At 37.4% G+C, this 27,112-nt stretch overlaps 1 protein-coding gene across 2 annotated transcripts; it reads right to left on the minus strand.

The window, feature by feature from the left end:
- Positions 1-490: 490 nt before the first annotated feature.
- LOC126969732 (lysophospholipid acyltransferase 6) lies at positions 491-25,993 on the minus strand. 2 transcript variants are annotated; one of them, XM_050815291.1, is made up of 11 exons: positions 25,745-25,993; positions 25,536-25,663; positions 23,995-24,134; positions 21,199-21,276; positions 19,630-19,721; positions 17,905-18,140; positions 16,421-16,553; positions 12,816-13,036; positions 10,377-10,577; positions 6,410-6,561; positions 491-4,647 (listed from the first exon to the last, which is right to left on the minus strand). In XM_050815291.1, exons 2-11 carry the CDS (start codon positions 25,617-25,619, stop codon positions 4,476-4,478), a joined length of 1,509 nt encoding a protein of 502 aa, XP_050671248.1. In that variant the 5' UTR covers positions 25,620-25,663; positions 25,745-25,993; the 3' UTR covers positions 491-4,475. The 2 variants fall into 2 exon arrangements, with proteins under 2 accessions (XP_050671248.1, XP_050671249.1); XM_050815292.1 differs by lacking the exons at positions 23,995-24,134; positions 25,745-25,993.
- Between the last annotated feature and the right edge of the window lie 1,119 nt (positions 25,994-27,112).

The following is a 27,112-nucleotide window of genomic DNA, read 5'->3' on the forward strand; positions in this document are numbered from 1 at the left end:
AAATCAACTAATGTAAAGTGTTAAAAATTATTATTATGAAATTACCATTCTTGATAGGTACTACCTATTTATTGCCTAACTCAGTAGGTTTGATTATGTCGTGGTCTTCCAACGCATACATAACTATGTGCAACAAATCTAGGTTTGATAACAAAGAATATTCATTTAAAATGACCATTTCAAACCTATAGAAAAAAATGAATTATTTTTAAAGTTGACCATAAACTAGGTAAGTACAGTTTTAGGTAAAGAAGACAACCCTAATGTCATCAGAAAAGGTAAGTCACGCGATAGAAAGAGAGGCAACTTCTAGGTGAATAAAAATGTAGGTTAGTATCACTGTGCAATCTGATTTACACCTTATTGTGTAGTCGCAAGGGTCTCTATTTCTATAATTTTTTCTGCGGAGTGAGACTTCTGTACTTGTACTAATACATATGCTTTACTTTTAAACAATAATATTCTTAACCTTCAAATAAAAACAACAGCGTAGTTAAAATAAAATATTTATTGTAAATTCCACATAACAACCTTTCTTAGATAATTAATTACTAAGTAAACTAAATAGTGGTATAATTATTGTTCCAAGTATTGATAACAATGTATCTCAGGATGTAATTATAAATATGTAATACTTATAAGAGTAATAATAAAATATTATTTTTGTGAATGTATTCATGTCTTATCTTCGTATAATGAGAATTTATATTGAAACTAGAAATATTATCTGAATGTTCATAGTAGGTAAACAATAACATACAAACATTATTATAAATTATTTCATTTTAATTATAAAGGTAAGATTGATCGAAATTATGAATTATTAAAATTGTAAGAAATGATATTACAATAATTTAGAAAGTGAAATGAATCATGATATAAAAAGTTTTATTCAATTGTATATAAATATTATAATATAGTTTGGTCTGTATATAGAATCTGTGAACATCTAAATATGGATATAAATATAATCATTCCAGGGTTATTTTTAAAAGTTGTGTTGTCCGGGCAGGCACAGGTTTAACATCATACAGTCTCAATATTAATCGAAAAATGTGCGTTTCGTTTTTAAATAATTTATTTAATAAACCGAGATAAGTCCATAGGCCACCGTGGCTGGCAGCTCGTGCGTATAACTAATTTTTCTATTCTAAATTGGATTGTGATGAAATTATAGATTTTTATATAATACTTATACAATGGTTATGATATATTCCTATTAAATATTAATTAACATAAACAAATAAATAGGTAGAACTCTTTGTATTTAGGTACAAATTATAGACTTCTCTCATTTTGTCTTCCATGTATAAAACTATGATAGTTTTATATTTTTTTTATAAACAGAATAGACAATTTAATAATTAAATATATTAAATTATGTGAATGAGTTTTTACCAAAATCAATATTTTAATATAATTATATTTAAGTAGGAATAGCTGAATTTAACAGACGAGTTTTTAATTGAATAAAAAAAAAGTAGGAACCTATAATATTCGTATATTTTAAGTGTAAATAATGTTAATTTTAGTAAAACTTACAGTAGGCATCGCTGATGCCTAGATGAGGTATCGAAATAGGTACCTACATATAAAAATAAAAAAAATACTCGCATTTATAATACTGGATACATTATGTCATTACATTTACATGCTAACTTAAACATTTAAATAAACAAAATATAATTATTGCCTCATACAGTCAGCTGTATTATTGTAGTCTAACAACATGTGTTCAGAAATAATATAGGTACGCGTTGAGAGTAGGACATGCCACCATATTGGGTGACGTCAGAGCACAACACTTCAAAAGGGGGTTGTGATGAAAGAAACGTTCTATATATGAGCTCTATACATCTACAAAAATAAACAAGAGATTAGTTTTCACAACTCTTCTCATCAAGGAAGTTGTGACTATAGTGGAGATTAAGTGAGGGCTCGGATTATCATATTTACTTACAACCTGACAAATGGTGACTTAACCCCCAAAATGATATGAGCCCATAATATGATGTTCTGCCATAAATTGAATTTTACAAGGATCTATTAAGAGTAAGAGAGAGATAGCCTATATTTCATCCCTATGTATAGCTGTCTCTTGTAGGTGCACAGGAGCTTAGGTGATATATAGACTTTGTGTTAGTGTGCGTGCATTGCTCAAACAGCGGTAAATTGTCAACCTCATTTTTTTGACGTTTTCACAGCTGCACAGTCGTATCTATACAAATAAATGATCTAAGGCAGGGGTGCTCAAACGGTCGATCGCGAGTGCTTTTTGAGTCGATCTCGAGAAAAAAATCCGGTATAATAAACTAAAATCGGTAATTACGTACTTATCTTATATTATGAAAAGTATACTCAGGACATGCAGTGTCACGCTTCAACATCCAAGGTCACTATTTAGTTAAGCTTAGAACTTTAGAACGCGTTTGTTTTTTAACAACTAACATGACTAAAAAAATGCATATTTTGCGCAAAACTAATATCTATGTCATCGTGACACTCTACCTAGACGACAATCCTTCATCACACATACTTGAAGCCTCTCAGAGCCGATCGATCGTAGTCTAACAATTTTGAGGTAGATCGCCAGCAGTTCAAGCTTGAGCACCCCTGGTCTAAGGCATCACTCAATAAACTTCAAATTGCGATCATTAACATGTTGAAATAGGAAGTTGATTTTACCTGAACGAGCGTGACGTCTCAATATCATTCAACACCAACCAATAAAGTTTTCATTTCAAAAATATATTTATAGTTCTTAAGTTTAACACTATAGCTTTAAAGTAATTTCCTTCATATATAATAAACTTAGATTAAGGATTGGTCTCTGCTGCGCTCCAACTAGATATCGCATGCGTAGTCGAAAACTACGACAACTAAAACTAGGCCCAAGCGGGCGTACTCGTGCCAGTCTCGAAAAATGTGTGACGTTAATATGTGCCGCATGTTCTGTTAAACTTTGCTAATAATTGAAACTTAAATGCCGGGTGGCATAGTAAAACTTTGTAAAAAGAATACTACAAGAAATAAGAAAGACACTGGAATCACATATCATTATCAGTAAGTATGTTGTATTTCATTAACTTCCATGTATTCAACACGAAGCGTATTTTACAAAATTTGAAAGATGCCATTGAGTGTCAAGATGCCACGCACACAAGCATATAATAGTTGTCGTAATAAAAAACCTTTTGTTTTAGGTAGAGCGGTATCTAGTTGGAGCACAGCGGAGATCAATCCTTAATCTATGATAATAAATTAAATTGTATAAATATGTAATCTCTTCTAACCTAATGGAAGTGTCGTATGGCTTCTTATAATTTTAATTTATTCATAGTCGAAGTGCAGGTACGGAGATTAGTTTTACAGGTGATTTGTTGCAACAACAACAGTTATTTCCACGGACGAGTGAAAAAAGAAGGATTCCGTGCCGTGATATTATTAGCAAGTGAAGCACCGTTATGCTAGTGTGTGTGCGGTTACGGGGGATACTAGTTACACAATTTTTTCTCCGATAATCATATTATATAGCCACAAATACTTATATACTATCGTTTTTACACTTTTTCACAACGCACAACGTCATTTTTAATATATTTTATTGAGAAGCAAACTGATCTGTCACAGACGATGACAATTCTTATAATGGCCGTCCATCAGCCTGTACTAGTGTAAGTGTGTGCGTGGGGCTATGTATTTTCACGTTAATCCGCTTGTTTTGGTGCTACACTTTATGTAAGGTGACACGGAGTCCTTATTTTTTTACTAGTCCGTGAGTTATTTCATTTAAATATAAATAAAATGCAAACTTAATCTTATACTTATGTGTAACTAAAATTACTTACATTGTACGAACATAGCTACCAAGATGGCTTCAGTCAATAAAACCTTAAAAATATTTAATTTTCAACTGAGCCAACAAACTAAATTATTGATATTTCTAACACTGGGAAAAGGTTATTTGTAATGATATACAATAGATATAAAAATGTGTCCAACAATTGTATAAACTTCAAGGATTGGTCTCCGCTGTGCTCCAACTAGATACCGCGGGCGTAGTCGCAAAGTGCGGCAACTAATACTACGCCCAAGTGGGCGTACTCGAGTCAGTCTCGAATAATGTGTGACGTTGACGTGCCACATGTTCTGTAAAACTTTACTAATAATTGAAACTAAAATGTCGGGTTGCGCAGTAAAACTTTGTAAAAATAACTGAAAAAAGAAATACGGAAGACCACTGGGATCACATATCAACAGTAAGTATTTTATATTTTTATAATTTCAATGTAAAATAATACAAAGCGTATGTGACAAACTTTGAAAGATGCCATTGAGTGTCAAGATGCCACGCACACAAGCATCTAAAAGTTGCCGTAATAAAAAAGCTATTGTTCTTAGGTAGTGCGGTATCTAGTTGTGAGCGCAGCGGAGACCAATCCTTAATCTAAGGTATAAACGTACAAAAATAGAATCTACGAGATTTTGGGTTTGCCGTTTGTTTCAGCATTGCTGTCGACTATCTTAATATCAGTGCTCGGTTTGGAAGAACCCGGAACCTGGTTTTCTTGGTACTTGATGCATTTCGGTGAAGTTGGCAAAAACATGGCCCCGAGGGCTATTAAATGCAGTGAATAATAAAAACGTCTGAAATTAAATGACTTGTATAAATAACACACAATATCATGTATAGGAAATACGCAATCATTTTGTTTTACTGTTGAGAACAGAACCGTCTCGACTTCTGTCACATTCGCCCGTGACCGTGAACTATGAACTGCATAGAGACCAAAACGTCGATGTAAATAAAAAAGTTCGGATTTCAAGGAACTTTCTTCCACTATGGAATGAGCTTCCTGGTGCGTTGTTTCCAGGGCGATACGACATGGCTTCCTTCAAACAAAGCGCGTACACCATTCTAAAAGGCCGGCTACGCTCATGTGATTATCATCATCATTATCACTATCATCCCCTGTTGCGTTACAGGGGAATGTTCTAAATATTCTGCGTTTTGCAAATCTTGGAGGAGGACGGGTAACCAGATGTTAAGTGATCACCACCACATACTCTCCTGCATTACCAGAGGTTTTTAACACTTGTGAGTGCAGTCTTACATATTATTCAAAAAAATGAAATGAAGTTTTATCTTTAATATCCTCATAGTAGTTCTCTTAACAGTGGGACACCTGTGACCTGTATACCCTATTTCTTGTTGCAGGATTACGATTTCTAACTAATACCATACTTATAAGCCTTTCCCCTTAGATGGATATAAGTATACCTATATAAAGAGTTATACTACCTACATACCTACATATAAGTATACCTATATAAAGAGTTATAATACCTATATAAAGAGTTATATACGAAAAGTTATACTCTTTTTGCGTGTAAAAATTATAACTGAGTTTTATGATGCACGCGCATAATGTCACGCAAATACGACACCCTGACGTTAGCTGGTCAACTAGACCATGTGTATCATACTTCAGCTACCAAGCCTCTTGCAACTCATATGTAAACTGAACCACAACCAATGAACAAGTTTTAAAATAAAAATAAAAAATATTTCTCTCTAGTTGTATAAAAATAATTTGATGATATTCAATTATAGGTTATTTAAATAAATTATGTGGTATAATAATTATTTCATTGGGTGTATTTAATACCTTCTGTATTGCAATATTGGTTTTTTTACAAACATAAAATAGAACGAGGAATAATGTTTTTTAAAGATTTTTTGTTTTATTACGCCAAAGAAGAATAACTTGTTACTTGCGTACATAAAGTATACACACCTTTTTTTTAATATTCGTATTTTTGTTATATATTTAAATATTTTTTTAAGAAAACAAAGTCCCCATGTCCCTAAAATGTAAATAATAGTAATTGTTCGAAGTAAATCCATCGAACAGCTTTATATTACAAATATTGCTTAGTAGATAAAATTAATTTCTTATAGCCACGTGTTGCCTTTAGTAAGGCAGTACGCGGGTGATTGATCGGGCCGGTCCTAGTTACCATTAACCATGACAGGACCGGCCCGAGTAACCATTTTAAACATAATTATTTATTACCAATGCATAGTAGAGCGGCGGTACGCGTGTAACCATTGATCGGTCTGGTCCTAGTTACCATTGACCATTTGTCTATAACCATTACAGGACTGGCCCGAGTGGCCATTTTACACAATTAATAGTAGAGATCCGCGTACTCACACAGTAGAACCATTAATTATAGTTAATTAGCAAGTGTCATAGATTGATTTAGTACTTAGTAAATAAATATTTTTACCCCTAAGTGCAACTCTTTTCCATAATAACAAATTTGATTAATCTATGGATTGAAGTTCCGACAACTAACAATCGGTTTCGGGCTGCCAGAGCTATAACACTGCCAACAAACTCACCCGTAGAAGGCTAGGCTGGGTGACAGATGTAGCAACACGAAGGGCACCGTCGCGTACGTCATCGCGACACGCGTCGTGATGAACGACAAGGAATCGTAGAACAATTTTTTCGGTCTGCTGCCCAGGAACATTGGTCGCGCAAAACCACGAATCTGGGAATAGAGTTATATTAAATTAGCCGCCCACATAGACATTTAATAATCAGTTAACTTTCACGAAAACAGCGAATAGATGAATATAGTGTGCGAGAGAGATATCTAACGTAGTTTCAGCAAGATAGAAAAGGAAAGCGAATCTATTGTTTCTGTAACTGATTTTGACGGACAAGTCGTATACACAGAGGCGGATCAAACGTTAAGAGATGGGGCCAAGGAAAAAAGAGCATGATTTAACATAACATCGATATTGTTTTACAATATTTTAAAGCTTTAAGGCACACCTGGCATGTAAACACCAAAATTATGAAATTCGTAAAGAAAATGAAGTTGTGAAATATTATAGATTGTGGCCAAGGTGTCTGCCATAAGCGCGGAAGGTACCGGATATTTTTCTTTGACGGCCAAATTTGGTAAACGAACGTTATCGTGATCTATGTGGCGGGCCAATTTTAGTTCCAGTGTGTATTGCCAGTGATTACTTACGATACCAAGACGTGGTCGCTAACTATGGGCCTGATGAGAGAGCTCATTGTCGCTCAGAGGGCCATGGAGAGGGCTATGCTCAGAGTTTCCTTGCCAGATCGAATCAGAAATAAGGAGAACCGTAGAAGAATCAAAGTCACCTACATAGCCTAGTGATTGCGAAACTGAAGAGGCAGTGGGTAGGGCACATACTTCGACGGAAAGTTGGCCGGTGGGGCAGTAAAGTCCTCGAATGGCGAACACGTACCGGAAGAATCGCCGGAATATGTTGGATGAGGGTAGCGCAGGACCGATCATCGTGGACATCTTTGAGGGGGGGCCTGTGTCCAGCTATGATGATATGATTTAGGACTGGACTGTCTGATTGACGAAGTGATCCTCTGAGGTAGTCTTCAGCTCTGTTCAAACTAAGGCTCCTATCGTGCGAGAGAGCGAGAGAAGTCGCTCGCGCCGATTGTGTCAGCTAACTTGTATGGACGTGTTCAAATTGACGCGAGTAGTCGCTAAAGACCTGGATTCACTTTGATTAGTGATTAGTGCAGTTGAATTATTGATTAGTGAAGGTGATTAGATGGCTGCGTAGTAACGTGATTTGAAGCGTGTTCTATTTTTTTGCGAGTGAAGTGCGAGTAACCACATCCTGCGCGCCCTCCCTTCCTCCTCACTCGCAGCGTGCCTGCCACTAAACACGAGAGCAAAGTAATATTCCGTCGTATCTTCAGCAGCCAATTCCTTAAATAGTTGGTAGCTTGCGCCATGAGTGGATCTTCTATTAATCCATTTTCGAACCCATATTTTTCGTCTTGCATGTTAAGCTTCCAAAAGTTCTTCGGTTTCAGATACCATCGCGTTTAATACTTCTTTAAGTACCTACTTCTTGCAATTGCAAGCACGCTTCTCTATGTTCGTCCATACTTTCTGATCAATACCCAACAACTGAATTAACTAAACAGAGCCACTAAACAAGAATTATACACCTGCACTAATCATCCTCAGTAACAAATCACTTGCACTCGCACTAATCAAAGTGAATACAGGCCTTAAGTTGAAGCGAAACAAGAGCGGGACGCCCGGCGGGATTCTTTGATCACACAATGCCGTTCAATATGGAATTGTTTCTTCTGCTACAGCTAACAACAGTAAAACTTCATCTTTGAAATCAAGATACATGATGTTTCTCCACTGAAAATCCAAAAATGACACGCGGGAAGTCGCGTCAGTGTGAGAGGCTAAGCGAGCGAGAGAATTGCTCTAGAACGAGTCCCGCGTGTTATTCGCCTCAGTTTGAACAGTTTTCCACCAGTACCTGTTTAGCGGCCACGGTGAAGAGGCCGCCCGCGAAGAACGTGAGGTAGTATCCGGGGTGGAAGCCGTGCCACAGCGCCGACAGTGCGAACACACCAGTACCTGTTTAGCGGCCACGGTGAAGAGGCCGCCCGCGAAGAACGTGAGGTAGTATCCGGGGTGGAAGCCGTGCCACAGCGCCGACAGTGCGAACACACCAGTACCTGTTTAGCGGCCACGGTGAAGAGGCCGCCCGCGAAGAACGTGAGGTAGTATCCGGGGTGGAAGCCGTGCCACAGCGCCGACAGTGCGAACACACCAGTACCTGTTTAGCGGCCACGGTGAAGAGGCCGCCCGCGAAGAACGTGAGGTAGTATCCGGGGTGGAAGCCGTGCCACAGCGCCGACAGTGCGAACACACCAGTACCTGTTTAGCGGCCATGGTGAAGAGGCCGCCCGCGAAGAACGTGAGGTAGTATCCGGGGTGGAAGCCGTGCCACAGCGCCGACAGTGCGAACACACCAGTACCTGTTTAGCGGCCACGGTGAAGAGGCCGCCCGCGAAGAACGTGAGGTAGTATCCGGGGTGGAAGCCGTGCCACAGCGCCGACAGTGCGAACACACCAGTACCTGTTTAGCGGCCACGGTGAAGAGGCCGCCCGCGAAGAACGTGAGGTAGTATCCGGGGTGGAAGCCGTGCCACAGCGCCGACAGTGCGAACACACCAGTACCTGTTTAGCGGCCACGGTGAAGAGGCCGCCCGCGAAGAACGTGAGGTAGTATCCGGGGTGGAAGCCGTGCCACAGCGCCGACAGTGCGAACACACCAGTACCTGTTTAGCGGCCACGGTGAAGAGGCCGCCCGCGAAGAACGTGAGGTAGTATCCGGGGTGGAAGCCGTGCCACAGCGCCGACAGTGCGAACACACCAGTACCTGTTTAGCGGCCACGGTGAAGAGGCCGCCCGCGAAGAACGTGAGGTAGTATCCGGGGTGGAAGCCGTGCCACAGCGCCGACAGTGCGAACACACCAGTACCTGTTTAGCGGCCACGGTGAAGAGGCCGCCCGCGAAGAACGTGAGGTAGTATCCGGGGTGGAAGCCGTGCCACAGCGCCGACAGTGCGAACACACCAGTACCTGTTTAGCGGCCACGGTGAAGAGGCCGCCCGCGAAGAACGTGAGGTAGTATCCGGGGTGGAAGCCGTGCCACAGCGCCGACAGTGCGAACACACCAGTACCTGTTTAGCGGCCACGGTGAAGAGGCCGCCCGCGAAGAACGTGAGGTAGTATCCGGGGTGGAAGCCGTGCCACAGCGCCGACAGTGCGAACACACCAGTACCTGTTTAGCGGCCACGGTGAAGAGGCCGCCCGCGAAGAACGTGAGGTAGTATCCGGGGTGGAAGCCGTGCCACAGCGCCGACAGTGCGAACACACCAGTACCTGTTTAGCGGCCACGGTGAAGAGGCCGCCCGCGAAGAACGTGAGGTAGTATCCGGGGTGGAAGCCGTGCCACAGCGCCGACAGTGCGAACACACCAGTACCTGTTTAGCGGCCACGGTGAAGAGGCCGCCCGCGAAGAACGTGAGGTAGTATCCGGGGTGGAAGCCGTGCCACAGCGCCGACAGTGCGAACACACCAGTACCTGTTTAGCGGCCACGGTGAAGAGGCCGCCCGCGAAGAACGTGAGGTAGTATCCGGGGTGGAAGCCGTGCCACAGCGCCGACAGTGCGAACACACCAGTACCTGTTTAGCGGCCACGGTGAAGAGGCCGCCCGCGAAGAACGTGAGGTAGTATCCGGGGTGGAAGCCGTGCCACAGCGCCGACAGTGCGAACACACCAGTACCTGTTTAGCGGCCACGGTGAAGAGGCCGCCCGCGAAGAACGTGAGGTAGTATCCGGGGTGGAAGCCGTGCCACAGCGCCGACAGTGCGAACACACCAGTACCTGTTTAGCGGCCACGGTGAAGAGGCCGCCCGCGAAGAACGTGAGGTAGTATCCGGGGTGGAAGCCGTGCCACAGCGCCGACAGTGCGAACACACCAGTACCTGTTTAGCGGCCACGGTGAAGAGGCCGCCCGCGAAGAACGTGAGGTAGTATCCGGGGTGGAAGCCGTGCCACAGCGCCGACAGTGCGTACACACGGGCCGTACGCCAGGCCGCTCCGCCTCGCTCGTACGCCACGCTGCGGAGCCACGCGTTCGTGTTCTTGTTCCAGCTGGCCACCGCCGTGCGGAAGTTCTGTGCGAGCTGCCGGGAAACTCTCGTCATTAGGGCTTCTTGCCAGTCCTTTTACTCGTGCTGTTCGTGGTTTAGTTGTACTTTCACCAATGGGACGCTCCTTTGTATAGGAATTCCCACAACGGCGCTTTTTTCCGCCGTGAAGCAGAAATGTGTAAGCATTATTGTGTTTCGGTCTGAAGGGCGCCGTAGTTAGAAAAAATACTGGGCAAATGAGACAACATCTTATGTCTCAAGGTGACTAGCGTAGTTGTATTGCCGCTCAGATTTTTGGCTTTTTCAAAAATCCTGTATTGTAATGGACAGGGCTTATCAATTATAAGCTGAATGTCCTGTTTGTCTCGTCCCAAAAAAACTCAATCATTCAATGCCTTACGCGTTCAGTATAATAACACACTGACGATACTGTTTGGGTTTCTCAAAATAATGCACTGCTTTTAGTATGTTCGCGGATTGATTTTGAAATAAATTGTATATTTTAAAACAAAATTTTAATCAACCTTACGTGGGCGCTGCTCACATACTGACCGGCTACGGCCCGGCGTGGGGCAAGTAGGTGTTAGTGGCTACTAGATTACTTTCACGTTGTTCCAAAACGATATATAAATTGATTTATTTAGATGAAAAATGTTTTTGGAGTTTATTGCAAGGAGTGCAGCTTACTCCTTAAGAATCGATTTTCATATAAGTCGCCCGGTATAAGAAAAATATGAGTAGAGTAAAATCTGCTCATCAAAATTTGATAGTAACGTTTTTGTCATTTAAATAAAAACAGACTTTGTCTGCTTACAAATAAGGCAACAATTAGCATCGTATTTTCCTGTCGGCCACCTAGCGTTACTTTTGATAATTATTTTATTTTGCAATAAGAAGTGTTGTGGCTCATGAAAGTTAGTTTCCTAAACTTTATTAGATGGCGTTGAACAACAGACACCCCATCTAAGTTCAAATTAAAAACTAATAATACTAGATTAAACGTCATCTAGTGTCACTATCATAAACTATTTCGTATTTTCAAATCGAACACTGAATCTATCGAGTAATACGACAACATAACGGTTGTCGATAGATGGCGCTGATCACAGATTTTTAATAAGTAGGTACCTGACCATAACAATGAAGGCCTAATCACTATTAACTATGAAGTTTTTTTATTTTTTTAATATCTAGTAATATCTTTATATTTTTTTATTAATACGCTTTTATTAGCTTCTGCTGTATGTCTGTTTGTAACCGACTCCATTGGACTTGATTTTGTTTAGTACCTGTTCAAAGACAATCGTTCTTGAGGAGTAAACACACTTTTTTTGTTTTATTTTTTATTTATTTTTTATGATTGCTCCACACTGTATTTTATTAGTATTGTACCTTTTCATTACTTTACAATAAAAATTAATTAGCATTCATCAAATTAATACAATCGAAAAATTTACTTAAATTGCAGTGGGGCCCCCATATTTGAAGGATTGGCGAATAGACTTAGTTCTGCAGCATATGCGGTAAGAAAATTAGACGGTTAACTGACATAGATACGGCGAGATTAGTATACTTTAGTTATTTTCATAGTATTATGTCCTATGGTATATTGTTATGGGGCAGTGCCGCCGATATTAATACCATCTTTGTGCTGCAGAACAGGGCTATTCGCGCGATTTATAACCTAGGTCCTAGAGAATCATTAAGAGAAAAATTTTAAGAAATAAACATTTTGACTGTTGCTTCTCAATACATTTTTGATAATGTTCTGTATGGTCATAAGCACATTGAGGAATTCTCTAGAAACTGACATTCATAATGTTAACACGAGGAACAAACATAAACTTGTTATGCCTACTACTCGGTTGGGTCGAGTTAGTAAGTCTTTTGGGCGATGTATATGCTTCTACAATATGATCCCAGAAAATGTACAAAACAAATGTGTTACGAAATTTAAAAGAATTGTTAAAAATACGTTTGTGTGGGAAAGGCTATTATAGCATAAACGATTTTCTTAATGACACCACGGACTGGGAATAAAGCGAACACCCTCACCCTTTAATTATAAATGTTTATTGTACGATATCACATTGTAATCCATATTTTACATAAAAAAAAAAGCCCGCTGAGTTTCTTGCGCCCATTCTTCTCAGGTCTGAGGCAGTCTCCTTTGAATGGGTGGTAGTTTTTGACGTTCAATAAGTGATTTTAAATCCTATTTTGAATAAAATTATTTGAATTTGAATTTACATATCACATCCATATTCTTACCTCAAAACCAAAAACGTCAATGTTGGACATCTTATCCCATTTAGGTGTCCCGTCATTGTCGTAGCCGTTGAATCCCATCCCGCAGTTGTTGCATATGGCTTCAGACAGGAGCCAGGCATGGTAGTACTTGCAGCGCACCACCAGGGTCGACAAGTAGGCGTACCACAGTAGGTACAGCGCCGACCAAGACCGCGACACTTCAGAGGAGGGGTCGCTCAGGGCTGGAAACGACAACATTATATCTGCCTTGAAGCAGAAATGACACTTAACATCTTATGTCTCAAAGTTTCGAGTGCAATTATAGTGCCACTCCGAATTTTTGGGTTTTTCACGAATCCTGAGTGACACTGCATTATAATGGGCAGGGCGTATCAATTACCATCAGCTGAACGTACTGCTCATCTCGTCCCTTATTATCATTAAAAAAATATTATTTAGATTAGTTGTCAGTTGAAACTTAGTATCCCGTAGCACGAATTAGGAGGTACAAAATATTGTAGGTTCAGCTTCAGTTCTCGATTATAATGCTATCACTTTAATTGCCTGAGGACATCCGACTAGAAACCAGTAAAAGAAAATTTAAAACTAAACTTAAGAAATATTTATTGTCAACACAGCCTTAAAATTAATTTTTTTATTATATTTTTTATCAATATTTGTTAATTACACTTGTATAAAATCAATGTTCTTATAAGCATTAATGTATTACAAGAGACTTGATCCTGCAGACAAACTGTCCAAACAGTTTTGCGGGACTATGTTAGCTTTTAAGATTCTATCTGTAAATGATTTATAGTATAAAATAAATAAATAAATAATCACTCTTATTACAAGGTAATGCACCGTTCCAGTGAACAAAACATTATAACCTAACCTCAAATTATAATATTTTTAAGGGCTGGTAAGCCTCCAATCATACAAAATAAACTTTCACGCATATCGAAAGAGACGGAAAATACAGAATTCTGTTTTGACAACATAAAAATTAAAAATGACAGATGCACAATTCACAGATATAGACCTTGTCTATGTTACTTTATTCCATTGCACGATAATATTAAACTATGTACTTATTGCAAAATTAGTTAAACTAGGTAATGTAAGTGTACTAACATTTAAATAAAGCACTTTTAAAGAATTAAAACGCGTGTAGTGGTAACTGTTTTTTCATTAGATTTTTGCGTAAAAAAGTAAACATTTTAATTTTAGTCAACCTGACGTTTCAATACCTTTCCAGAGGGCCTACCATCAACTTTTAATAAGCGATGCGATTCCGATGAGTTTAGTTTAGGTACCTAAACTGAATCGCTAAAATTCGTACCATGAAGTGCCTTTTACTGAAGTTTGGATCGCTTATGAAGAATGAACGAAATAAATTTGTCTGTGGTCCGCGGTGTGAGAAAGAGATGACGCTCTACAGTCGTTGCATAAGTTTGTCTCTCTTACTCGAACCATATGCGTTGCGTTTCGAAACCTAAAATGATATGATTTTAGCGGATTTGACGTCAACCTAAATTCTAATCACGTCGTGGTACGAAATAGCAAAGCAATTCATTTTAGGTTGTCAATTGAATCGCAATAAGAATTCATGGTAGGCCCACTGATCTCGTTGTCAGGGAGACTGCAGATGAAATGAGTCAAAGATTGTATTTGTCATAGTTGTATTGTTGTATGTTTAGTTTAGTTTAGCGCTATTTATTGCCTCGGAGGTGGTATTTGCTGTAGACAGATCGTTTTATGGACACGCGTTTTGCTCCTTTGTTCTCTACCACACCGGCAACCATGAAAATGTCCATATTGTTACATTTATAATATTTGTAAGAATTGACCGCGGCGGACATAATATCGTCATAGTAATCCCAATTTCGATTATTGCTCCGAAAATCATTAAGATTATTTTCTATCCGTCAAAAGCTATCTTTCGATGCCATTCGTAACATGCGGACCCGACTTAAGATTCATATCCCGCTGGGTGGGTACTTTTCTGTACCCCTGGCGTGTGTGCTTAACAAACAAAACAAACTCACTTTCGCATTTATAATAATAAGTAATGATTATTACGACATTGATTACGGAAAGCTATGGCTGCAATAAGGATGTTAATATTAACAGATTTTAGTCGTTTCGATTACCGGGTGAAGCACGCGAAATTTCGTAAATCTTTGAATGTAGTTTTCTTTCTCTTAAAAAATAAGGGTATGTTTACTTTAAGTAAAGTTTTCTATCTACTGTATTAAGAAAACTTTCCTTTCAGGTGGCATTACAAAATTCCACCTGTATTGTAAGTCTGTAGTAGATACAGCTCCTAGTAGAGTGACTGTCAAACACACATAGTGACCTGCGTTATTTATCTATATAATATTTATAGTGTTTTTCAACATTAAGGCCTATCACAGACGACAGACTATCCGTGATGCACTTTTTAGTCTTTGATAATAAACCATATAGAATTATATGCAGTACCACATAAGGCTAGGGTTACTATGGATGCGAGTTCTGACGAGTACGTCCGAAATCTTCGTCAGAACAAGGTGTTTACACTGTGCGCGTTTTCTGTTATTCTGATAGTCAGTTCGTTTCTGCAGTCTAGCGAAGATGGACGAATTTGATGAATATGATTTGACATCGATAAAGAAGGTCTTAATTCCGTTGATATTCCCGCTATTTCTCCCACTTTTACCGAGAAATATCTCTGTTGTGATAATTTTTGTCTCTCATATCCCCCAAACACCTGTTCTCGTAAACGAGACTGATCAATTTATCGTTATCCATGGTGGAAACCAAATCACTCGAAATATGCAGACGCAGATCGTGCGAAAAAATCAAACTCGTTTGAACGCTCGAGTGGTTCTGACGACGTCGTGCATTTTCTGGCGCGTTAGTCGTTGCCAGTGTAAACACTGTCATTGGATACCAGGCGTTTGTTTCTTCTGACGAATCCGTCAGAACTCGTCAGAACAAATTTTCGTCAGAACTCGCATCCATACTAACCCTAGCCTTAAACGCGCTAAAAGTCTGACACACGTAGATCTGACAGAACGCGCCACACCGCACCGTACAATAAGTGCGCCAAAAAAGTATAACGTTCGCGTCAACACGCAGACGACGCTCACTTTAGTCTGTAGTCTACACTTGCTAGTGATTGACGTGTATCATGGCGCTAGACATCGATGTATAGATGTTGATTTTAGAAATAGAAAAAAGACCAGCACTATATGATACATCTTTGGCAGAGTATCATGACAGAAATTTAAAAAGAAAATTGTGGGATGAACTGTGCAAATTTATTTGAATATAGTTTTAGAACTGAATGTTTATTATAAAACAGTCCCCTTACTATTTATTCTGAAAGAATAGGATGAACCCACAATTCTCTATTTCTTCTTCTTTTTTATATCTCAAGTACGAAATAATACACCGCAATCTCTGTACTTCAAATGCGTGTACATCCCTACAGTTCTGCTGAAAAAATGACCGAAAGTGTACGTCGTGTGCGTTGAGTCTGTGTCATATCTGCCAAAGACACACGCAATGCAGACTTTTTGTGTGCCGCAGACTCGATAGTACAAAAAGTATGTCATAAAACTGCAAGCAAATATATTTACCTTCCAAAGCACCCATCGGATACCTCTTCGCCAAAGAGAGATATAGTAATGCAGCGGCCATAGAGCCGGCCACCTTGTACAGTACGGCGCGGCGTGGAGACGGCTCGCTCTCATGTTCCTTCTCATTTTTGACCTGTTACACGAACATGCTTACATTATATTTATAACTAACTTTACCTCCCGGTTTCACCCTATAACTCTGTTAAAATACCCAGCTAGATTATGGGTGCCACAATGTCGCCTATTTCTGCCGTGAAGCAGCAATGTGTAAGTATTACAATGTTTCGGACTGAAGGGAGCCGTATTTAGTGAAATTACTGGGCAAATGAGACTTAACATCTTATATCTCAAGGTGACGAGCGTAATTGTAGTGCCTCCCAGAATTTTTGGGTATTTCAAGAATCCTGAGTGGCAATGCGTTATAATTGGCAGGGCGTACCAAATACCATCACTGAACGTCTGCTCGTCTCGTTCCTTGTTATAATTAAAAATATTATTAAGATTAGTTGTCGGTTAACACTTAGTATCCGTAGCACGGGAGGTAAAAAATATTGTAGTTGATAGAGCTTTAGTCCACGACTATAATGATATCTCCGTTCCAGAGAACATTTTTCACAACATTTAACCCCAAAGGGAAACGCCTACAATTCTATTCTAGCACTAATCCATGACCTGACGCTTATATTATATTTAAAAATTACTGTAACTCGCGGTTTCACCCGATAACTCTGTTAAAATACCTACTGTAGCTTATGTAAAAAAAAAGTATTTAAATTTATCTACACCCATGCTTTAAATCCTCTATTAAAGATTCTAAAACAGTTAGATTATTGCCAACATTAAAACACCCTATGTCCTAATAACCATCACATCATCCAAACGAGTGTTGTAATGAAATTCAGTACAACATTACAACACTCGTTTGGATGATGTAATGGTTACTAGGTCTGACTTTTTTAATATTAGCAGTAAGCTAACTGTTTCAGAATCTTTTATAGAGGATTCATATTATGGGTGTAGATAAAGTCTTGTATGCAACTGTTGATAATTAGGTATTTAAACACTCATGTGATACTATTATCATAAACCCACATTCGTGTTTTAATACCCCTTAATTACACAACAGTTGCATATATAACTAGTACTTATAATCAATATTTTTGTAGAAAACTATATTTTCAACACACTTGCTGTGTAAAGTGGGCCTTATTCCATCGTTCTTAGGGCCGAACCGAACTATAACACACACGTGCATAATAATATTACACACTAGTGCATAATACAATTATCACAACAAAGTAAAGTACGTAACTGCAAAATGTAAGAATTTTTAAGACACAACACATACCAAAATTTCGTTCGATGCGTCACTCGGACGGTTGGCTCAGTTGGTAAGAGCGCTCGGCCCAGACGCGCATCGTCCATTAATTTAAGTACAAATTAAATATGTATGATCAAAACAAAATGTCTAAAAACACACGCACCCCATCCATCCTTACACCTTCAATGAAATTGATGTAATCAGAATAGAATACAACTGGGCCACACATCAGAGTTTGGAAAGCCAACGTGTACGCGAAGAACTCGAGCGGTGATGGTATCTTATCAAACGATGTCTTGTTCTTCTTATTACAATTTGCATTTATCTCTTTTCTCGATATATTATCTTGAAGCGAGTAAGCCAATGACGTCACTCGTTGCGTAATTACCATCAATGGACCTGCAAACCATAAGAATTACGAAAATTACCTTTTTTTTTAATTAAAATAAGGGTTTTAGACGTTCGGCTGATGGTAACTGATACGTCCTGCCCATTACAATGCAGTGCCGCTCGAGATTCTTGAAAAGCCCAAATAATTCTGAGCGGCACTATAATAATTGCGCTCGTTACTTTTTATCCGCTAAACCATGTTAGTAATGGAACTTCAAACAACTTTCGGTAACCTAAACCACGGTACTAATGGATTCCCAAACAACTCGAATCCGCACACATTATATGAGATGTCAGTAGAACTTTTCGTGATTTCGCTGAGTTGCTATTTATGTTTTTATCATAGTAATAATTACTGTGGGATGGGTTGGTGTTTACATTATTTTGATGATTTATTTTGACAAAATATGTTAGCTCGACCAACAATATGGAGTAATACGATGCCAAATGGAATAGTTTTATTATATAACGACTGTTATGAATTATTACTTTGTAAATAATTGATTGGTTGGTTAAATATTTTAGCAAAGTGATTTTATATAATTATCACTTTAGTTTCAAGAACATGTTATTGAGAAGTGACAACGATCAGATTTCCACGACAGTACCAACATTACATTAAAATCACATATAAGAAGATTTGATTTGATTTGAAAGTAATGTATGTTTATTCGGGTAATTATCTGATTTTACCGAAATAATATATTAAATATAATTCACAAATAAAATTTCTGAAAACAATTTTTTTATGAACGATGCGGGACTCGAACCCACGACCTCTGGCGTTCCGTGCCAGTGCTCTGCCAACTAAGATAACCGTTACAGTGACGTATCGTCATAAAATCTTGTATCCTTTGTTCAACTCTCACGTTGTGGCTTCATCTACAGGATCTACTTTACAGTTGAGATAACCTGCTCAACCCCAATATTTGGATATTACGAAATTGACTTCGATATGTCGCTCTTGTAAATCTAAACAATTTGTTATGTTTTTAAAGTAATTAACCCTCACTTTCTAGGATTAATACACAAATAAAATTTTGAAAACAAAATGCGGGGCGCGAACCCACGACCTCTGGCGTTCCGTGCCAGTGCCGTGCAGTCTAACCAACGGAGCTAACCATTCGAGTGACGTAACGTCATAAAATCTTGTATGCTTTGTTCAACTCTCAGGTTGTGGCTTCATCTGCCACCGACCTACCACACACTTCACCTCCCCACATACTACCACCCCGCTGCAGTTAGCAGATCGCTCGCGACACTACGCGAGCTGAATCGAACTGCAGCAGGATACCACCGGATATGACATCACCCAGAGCCCCACCTGTACTTGCAGGCGGCGATTATTTCACTGAAAGGGGCCATCGCCCCGAACAGTTAATAATTGGTAAATCAAATAGGGTGAGACGTTGGCCAAATATAGTTCTATCTATCTAAATAACTGGTAATAAATGGTGCATATGATTTGGATTAATTTGAATGTTAGATTGAATCTCACCTGTTATATCCAGAGAATAGTCAGCCGTGTGGTAAATTTGTCGATGCATGTGTATACACGAGAGATATACGATAGACGATGCCAAGATTATACTGAAAAAATGTATAATTATAAACATAACAATTTAATGTCTAACGGCCGTTCCCAGTATTCAGTCGATCTCACTTGAGATAAAAATCGTAACTATCGATGACTTTTCTGTCCCAATAAATCTTATCGACGGTAACTCAGCGTATCCGTACTCGCTCTCTGTCAATGGGACGACGTATAGCTTACCAGCGAAAGAAGTTTGTATGGAAATTGCAATTCACGCGTCCCAATATAAGGCAATAAGAATGACTTATCGGGTATATTGGTACAGCTTCAGATTACTGGCAGTAGAAGGTAGTAATTTATCTCTAAACTCTACCTGTAGATACTATATTGGGAATGGCCTGAACTGATGAATAACATTTAGTATCTTAAAATACAGAAGCTTTTATTTAATGAGAAATTTATTAAATTTTTAATAAATAGGTAAATATGCATGTTTCTTAATATTATTTATTTTTCCAACCTGATCAGAAGGTAAGCCATATATTTTTTTTTCTTACTTAACATTTCATGAACAATCTTTTAATGTCAATTATGAAACATTTTTAATGGATTTCCGTAAAATAACACCTATTTATATACTTTATATATGTGGAAAATAAGCTATTTTATTAATTATTATCTGTGTGGGTCTGGGTGTTTCAGATAAAAATATTGTATGTGCCCGTGTAGTATTCTCTATTAGCATAAGAAATTTTAACATTCTGGTTACATCTGGTATAGACCAGATAAGCCATAGGGCTTACAGAAACTTTGGTTACCGTACTACAATGTCGCCATAAACACAATTGTTTGGGTGCCAACAACAACAGACAACTAAATATAGGTTATGTATGGTAGGTTCATAGAAATATTATTTAAAAGGTAGTACAATATTATATTCAAAGATAACATTTCCATGTTAAAATCATTAGACTAAACATTTTAATGACAACATAAGAAAAATAAGTTATTATAATTTACCAATATCCTGCTAGGTACATATTTTAATTTTTAATTTTGCGTTGGCTTTATAGGTGTGTACCTTTGCCATTCCTTGAAGGAAAATTGAAACCACTCACTAGAGATAAGCATACAATACATTTCCCGCCCATTTATGCCCAAGCGGCAACTCGAAAACTTGTGATATTTGTTTGTTTAATGTTACCTAATCGTAGAAAAAATATTGTATGCGACACGTTGTATAATGAGGGTCAAAAACAACGAGTGGCGTGACTTGCTCGCAATTAATGACGCCACGAGCGCAACTGTTGCATAAAATACTATAAAGTAGTTAAATAAAACACTTTTGATAATCATAAACTGTCTGTGGCTTGTGACGTCATCCAAGGCCTTCGGAAACATCACAGTATTCTAACAAGTCATATATTTTAATCGATGTTTAAAATTTTATTCTTAACATTAATTTGAACTGTCATCATGCAAGTTTATGAATTTCGTGAAACTTGACTATCACTATAGTGAAAATTAACCTACTTTCCAGTTAAATGATGGGGCACTGTTTTCAATAAAACATACGACATCATCGGAAGCACCGATAGGTGTACGGCTTGTCTGAAAAAGAAAAAAAATCGGTCTTTATATCGCGGTTTTCCACTCAACATTTCTTCGAACAAAGGCAGTCTTGTATAGAGTATAAACCAATCATATTCAAGTCTGTTACAAATGAATGCATATTTAAAATCCCAAAAAGAGCTTTTATTTTATTCAAAACTAGCTGACCCGACAGACGTTGTTCTGTATATAATGAATAAAATAATGTTTTTATATGAATTTGTCAATAATATATCATAACATCAAAAATTACTTCGTAAAATATGCACCCTGCTGTCGTAATGAAATTGTTTCATAGCAGAACTGTCAAACCGTGCGTCAATATATTCTCTCATAGAAATTATGTATGGACACATCAAAGGAAAAACAAATTTGTTGTATTTATTTAATTTAGCAGCATTTTCCTATTTATTCACCTTTTTAAACCTTCCCTGGACTTCCACAAATAATTCAAGACCAAAATTAGCCACATCGGTCCAGCCGTTCTCGAGTTCTAGCGAGACTAACGAACAGCAATTCATTTTTATATATATAGATAGATAAGTGGACAAACCCTTACGCTTCTAACAAAGCTTTTAATTAAGAACTAATTGATCAATTAGCTCATTTGAAGTTTCAACTGTCAACATTATCTGTTTGTAACATTGACAGTAATTTATTTTGAACGGAAACGTCATGACTGTCACCACTGTAAAATAAACGGTGGGGAGACTGGGCAGAGCTGGGGCAGCGGCCATATGAGTGAGTCATTATTGGTTGGACTGCCGAAGTGTGCGGACGTATCTCGATATACATATCTGGTGTTAATTTACAAATACTACTTATCAGTGCTTTTTAATAATAGCCCTCACACTTACGTCATAAATATATATGTGAGATACTATAATTAGTATAATAATTCAAAATTAGTGAACAAATTACTTGAGTTCTTAATCAATATGTTGGAAACTGCAGAGGTATTAAGAAATTTCATAATTTATTGGACTTAAGGGAGAGGGGGGAAGCTGACATGTCTAAGTTTTCAGTTTGACAGTATTGAAAGCTATCCTTGTCACTATGTTTTATTAATGTCTGTCTGAATGTAAGCAAGATGAGCATGGTCACTTTAGATTAGGTTTATACAAACATCAAATACTAATAACGCACCACTTTTTATTTAAATTTGTAGAGGTGGATAATTTCCAACGTAAGGCTTCAAAGTTCAATCCACTTATAATTATTGTGACCTATGAATGGAGTAATTTATTAATTACTAGCTGACCCAGCAAACGTTATATTGCCAATATTAAAATCGCGATACAAAAGTAACTGTTGATCGTAGATGGGTGAAAATTTGAAGTTGTACGTATTTTTTTAATGCTGATTCATCAAACAAATTTAAAAAAAAGTCCAAAAAAATTAAAAAAAAAATGGCGTGGACCACCCATAACATTTAGGGGGATGAAAAATAGATGTTGTCCGATTCTCAGACCTACCCAATATGCACTCAAAATTTCATGAGAATCGGTCAAGCCGTTTCGAAGGAGTTTAACAACAAACACCGCGACATGAGCATTTTATATATTAGATAGCCGAAACATACTCAGATTGCAAACACCCGCTGTATTAGTAGTAAACGCGAAGTAAAGTTATTCCAGATTTAAAAGTTTTTGTCTTTATCCTACCAATGTCATTACAGAATTACATGACAGGGAGAAGTTATTTTAATTTTGGAGTAACTTTACATCGAGTTAATTAATAAGACAGCCAGAGAATTTATAAGATCTAAAAATAAACACTTGCTTTGATAATACGAGGGGCGGCTGAAATATTTTGAGCCTAAGGTATTCATTTTACTGTTAAAAATGTACAAAAAAAAATTCTATGTAGTCCCCCTTTTTTACATAAAGCGAACGCTTTTATGGAAAATTACTTCTTCTCTTCTCACTATCACACTCAAAAATATTTGCCCTCGGTGATCTTTCATAAAAAATAAAATAGGAAATAATCGTTTGGAGCCAGGTCTGGGCTGTATGGTGGATGAAAAATCTCTTCAAACCCTCAGGGCACGCCTTGCAAGGCACGCTATGCAGATGCGTTGTCCTGCAAGAAATCGACACCTTTCGCTAGTTTGGCTCTCCATTTATCGACAACCACTTGACGCACTTTTGGTAGCAATGCGGCGGGATGATCCCCATTCCCTGTAGTTTTTTAAACAACAATGTGTCAATTCATTGATTCCTGTTTTAACTCCTGCCACGCTAGCATGCGCAGAACGATTAAATTATCTCTACCCATTTTCTTGTCTTATCTCAACGCGGTCATTGAAGCTAACATGGTCTCCTTACGTCAAAAGTAGAGTTAAAAGTGATTTTGACATTAATTATATGTGGTTTTTTATCAAGGGTTTGATGCTTGAATTTTCGGCTCCCACGCTTTATGGTGGCAAACGATCATCCAATTTCCCAGTAACTGAAGACATCTCTTCAAATATTTCTGACAGCGTTTTGTTTTGGTGTTTTCATCAATTTCGTACAGTGTGTTTATGGATCAATAACTAATAATGAAATGACGCTAATGACATGATTTTTTTTATGTACACTAAACGGGTAATGCCCAATTGGTGACAAACAGAGCAAGTCATTAGTGACACTTAAATGTGCTTGGGCTATAAACATTTCTTCCGCCCCTTGTATATATAATCTACGAAGCGGAGCAATAATATCATACTCAACTTACTTTCCAAAGCAGAAATAGCCCATTATCAAACCAATAACAAGGCACACCAAATGACGAAATTCTGGTGAAGCAACTCGTAATGGTTTTCGAAAAAGTCGAGCCAGGCATAGTGCAGCTATTTGTGCAATCAAAAAATTAACCTAATGAAAGGAAAAAAATATGTAATGAAGCTATGAAACTGTTTCAAATCACACAACAGCCACTATCTCATATTAATCTAGAATAAGAGGGCTGATGAGTACTCAATTGAAGATATTTAGAGATGCCTCAACCCATGATTAATTAAGTAATTGTAATATGGTAGTACTATTTACTTACATTATTTATTACCACAAGCCAATACACAATACGCTGTACCAATGAAAAGCATAAATTGCTCTATAATTTTATTTTATTTTAATTTGTCAATAAGAACTCAATGCATGTTAGTAATTTAAAAGGTTGAGAGTCCTAGAACTATTCGAGCAGCTCCACTTTGAATGCTGTTAATTAATATATCCAGCCAGTAATGTAGCATATACTATATGTCATATAAGGTCTTGGTTGAGAATATATATATTAGTAATTATTAAATATTTTTATTCATTATGTCTGTAAATCTGTTACTTTATCAGCCACTCCTAATCTATGCAATATAAGCTTATAAATAATTAAAATTAAAATCAAACAATGAAGTATAATAATCTATCCTCACTCAACACAACTATTATTTTTACATTAAGTAATTGAAATGGAACAATATTAAATATTTTTTTAATATTAAAACAATGTTTCAAGTAATATTTTATTATTCTTGACTGCCACTCTAGTTACCTACAGAATTATATTTTTTTTTCATGATAAAAGCATGCCCAATAGCCATCATGACTGTTCAAAAGATATAGGGAATGTAAAACTAGGACAGTAAATAAGTAGACGGGGCATAGCTACCCCCATATCTGCCATTTCAATTATATGGGACCCCTGGCCAGGGGCACCCCAGACATGTGTAAGCAAAAATGAATAAAAACTTTTGCTGCTTGCCAAAAAAAGGCAAGGAGAGTGTATATTTAATTTGAATTTATTGTCAAAAGTTTATATAAAAATTATGATGCATAAATATTTCTTTTAATTTTATGCTAACAGGTTTTTTCTTTTGTGAGAATTCCCTCATAGCAAGCAAATTTTTATATGGAGCCCCGCCAAGGCACGCTACAACACTGTTAGTAGACCATTTAATGTAGGGATATTCAATAACAATTCAAATTTAACAGGTTGTTGTGTTTAAGTTCAAATTTATATTAAAAGCAAAGTGAAACAAAACCAAATAACAGGCTATTTAAGCCACATTGTAAAACTATAAGAGGTTTAAAGCTAAATGTTACACCTAAATGTTAATTATGTCTCAAGCAAGTGCAATACTTAAATATGTATTATGAATATTCTGTGAAAATACAGACTTATAAATGTACTTGATGTAATGTATAGTGGTAATGGATTAGTTAAACAGGCTATTGAATACTGCCTATTGTAAGCGAAATAACAATGTATTGGACACTTACCAAGTCAATTGGTAGACCAATTCCATTGGCGAGTGACAGAAATATTTTACTTCCATCATAATAGTCATAGTATGACACCGACATACCCACGGATTATTTGATTCAATTTAAACTTTTAATATTTTTGTCTGAAAATAGTAAGCTGAATTAATGTACTTCTCGCTTCTCATCGGCTGTGTGGTGTGGTTTATTACTGTCCAGATACTCACTTGCAGAAAATAATATTATGTTTAACAAATCCCTATAAAAATGACGTCTTGGCCACAATAATTAAAGAAATAGAAGGCTCAATAAACATATTGACTGAACAACACAAATGCAATACTTTCCATAATTTAAAATGCATTTACAACACTAACGGGCTAATAAATAAGTAACAACTTATAATAGGTACGATCTCTATTGTGAATTGTGATGATACACGAGTCCTGAATTGTTATGAAAATTAAAATGATAAAACGAAAAATCTAATTTCTGTGTTTTCTCTTTTTCTGTCAAACGTGACAAATATGACATCGACATTTTCTTTTTTTTTGGTTCTGTTCGTCCAAATGACATCGACAATCATTTTTGTATGACATACGTCCCATTCGGGCCACGCAAGAGTCATAGATTATACAGCTTCATATTAGTATATTTTCTGATATTGTTTCAACTTAAAGGTGTAGCCCATTCAATCTATTTAACATTCTTCATTACAATATTAAAAATTCCCATTTTCAAAATTTAATATGTTGATATATAAATCTTCACAGTCAATCCGTGTGTCTACACAGTTTTAATCATTTCAGTCTTTAAATATTTATCAAAAAAAAAAAATATCATCGGAATAATGTCAACTTTTTATTATGTTTTAAATATTTGAATTGGTATTAATAACATATTATCTATAAACTATTGAATATATTTCAGGGTTAGTACCTAATAAGCACTTCACTAACTAAACTTACAAAGTGACGATATGCCCTATAAAAGTGAGTAGGAATTACAAAGGACCAATAAACTCAACCCCAGTAATTGCATATTTGAAAATTGACTTGAAATGTCGCTCTTTCAAATCGAAACAATTTGTTAGGTTAAAGGGATATCCCTCATTCTGGTATTAATTATATATCAGTAGTATAGTATACTATAGTGTAGTATCAAAATAAAGCAGAAACCAAAATTTATCGACAACCACGCGTCTCGAACCCATGCCCTTCGGGTTACGTCGAAGCGCTTTACCAACTAAGCCATCCACCCGCATGCCGCATAATCCGTAAATCTTGGTATGTTTGTTCAACCCTCGGGTGGAGATTTCAGGATATAATTTTCAATTGATAGCCTGCTCAATTCCAGTAATAGAATTGAAAAAATTTCGCATAAATGATATTATGATACTCACTTTAATCTACAATGCGTGCATACGACTGGAAATCGCCCCTTGCCAAAGAAAAATTGCACAAGTCCTAAGTACTAATAGCGAAGCCTGGAAAACCACCTCATAAACCTAACTCTTATCGCCAACTGAGTGTCACTGGAAAAGTTTTTGAAATACTATTATTAAATAGACGTATACCTCATTGGTCTGAAATGAT

The sequence above is a fragment of the Leptidea sinapis genome, chromosome 19 (assembly GCF_905404315.1).
Source record: "Leptidea sinapis chromosome 19, ilLepSina1.1, whole genome shotgun sequence".
Taxonomy (NCBI): Eukaryota; Metazoa; Arthropoda; class Insecta; order Lepidoptera; family Pieridae; genus Leptidea; species Leptidea sinapis.

Bases quoted from the DNA above. Each gene is read 5' to 3' on its own strand.
- LOC126969732 (XM_050815291.1), bottom strand. From the start codon at position 25,619: ATGTCGGTGTCATACTATGACTATTATGATGGAAGTAAAATATTTCTG. The intron at 24,135-25,535 runs GTAAGTGTCCAA...TCCTTTCATTAG, and splicing joins TTGGTCTACCAATTGACTTG to GTTAATTTTTTGATTGCACA. The intron at 13,037-16,420 runs GTAAATATATTT...TGTCGTTTCCAG, and splicing joins TCCGATGGGTGCTTTGGAAG to CCCTGAGCGACCCCTCCTCT.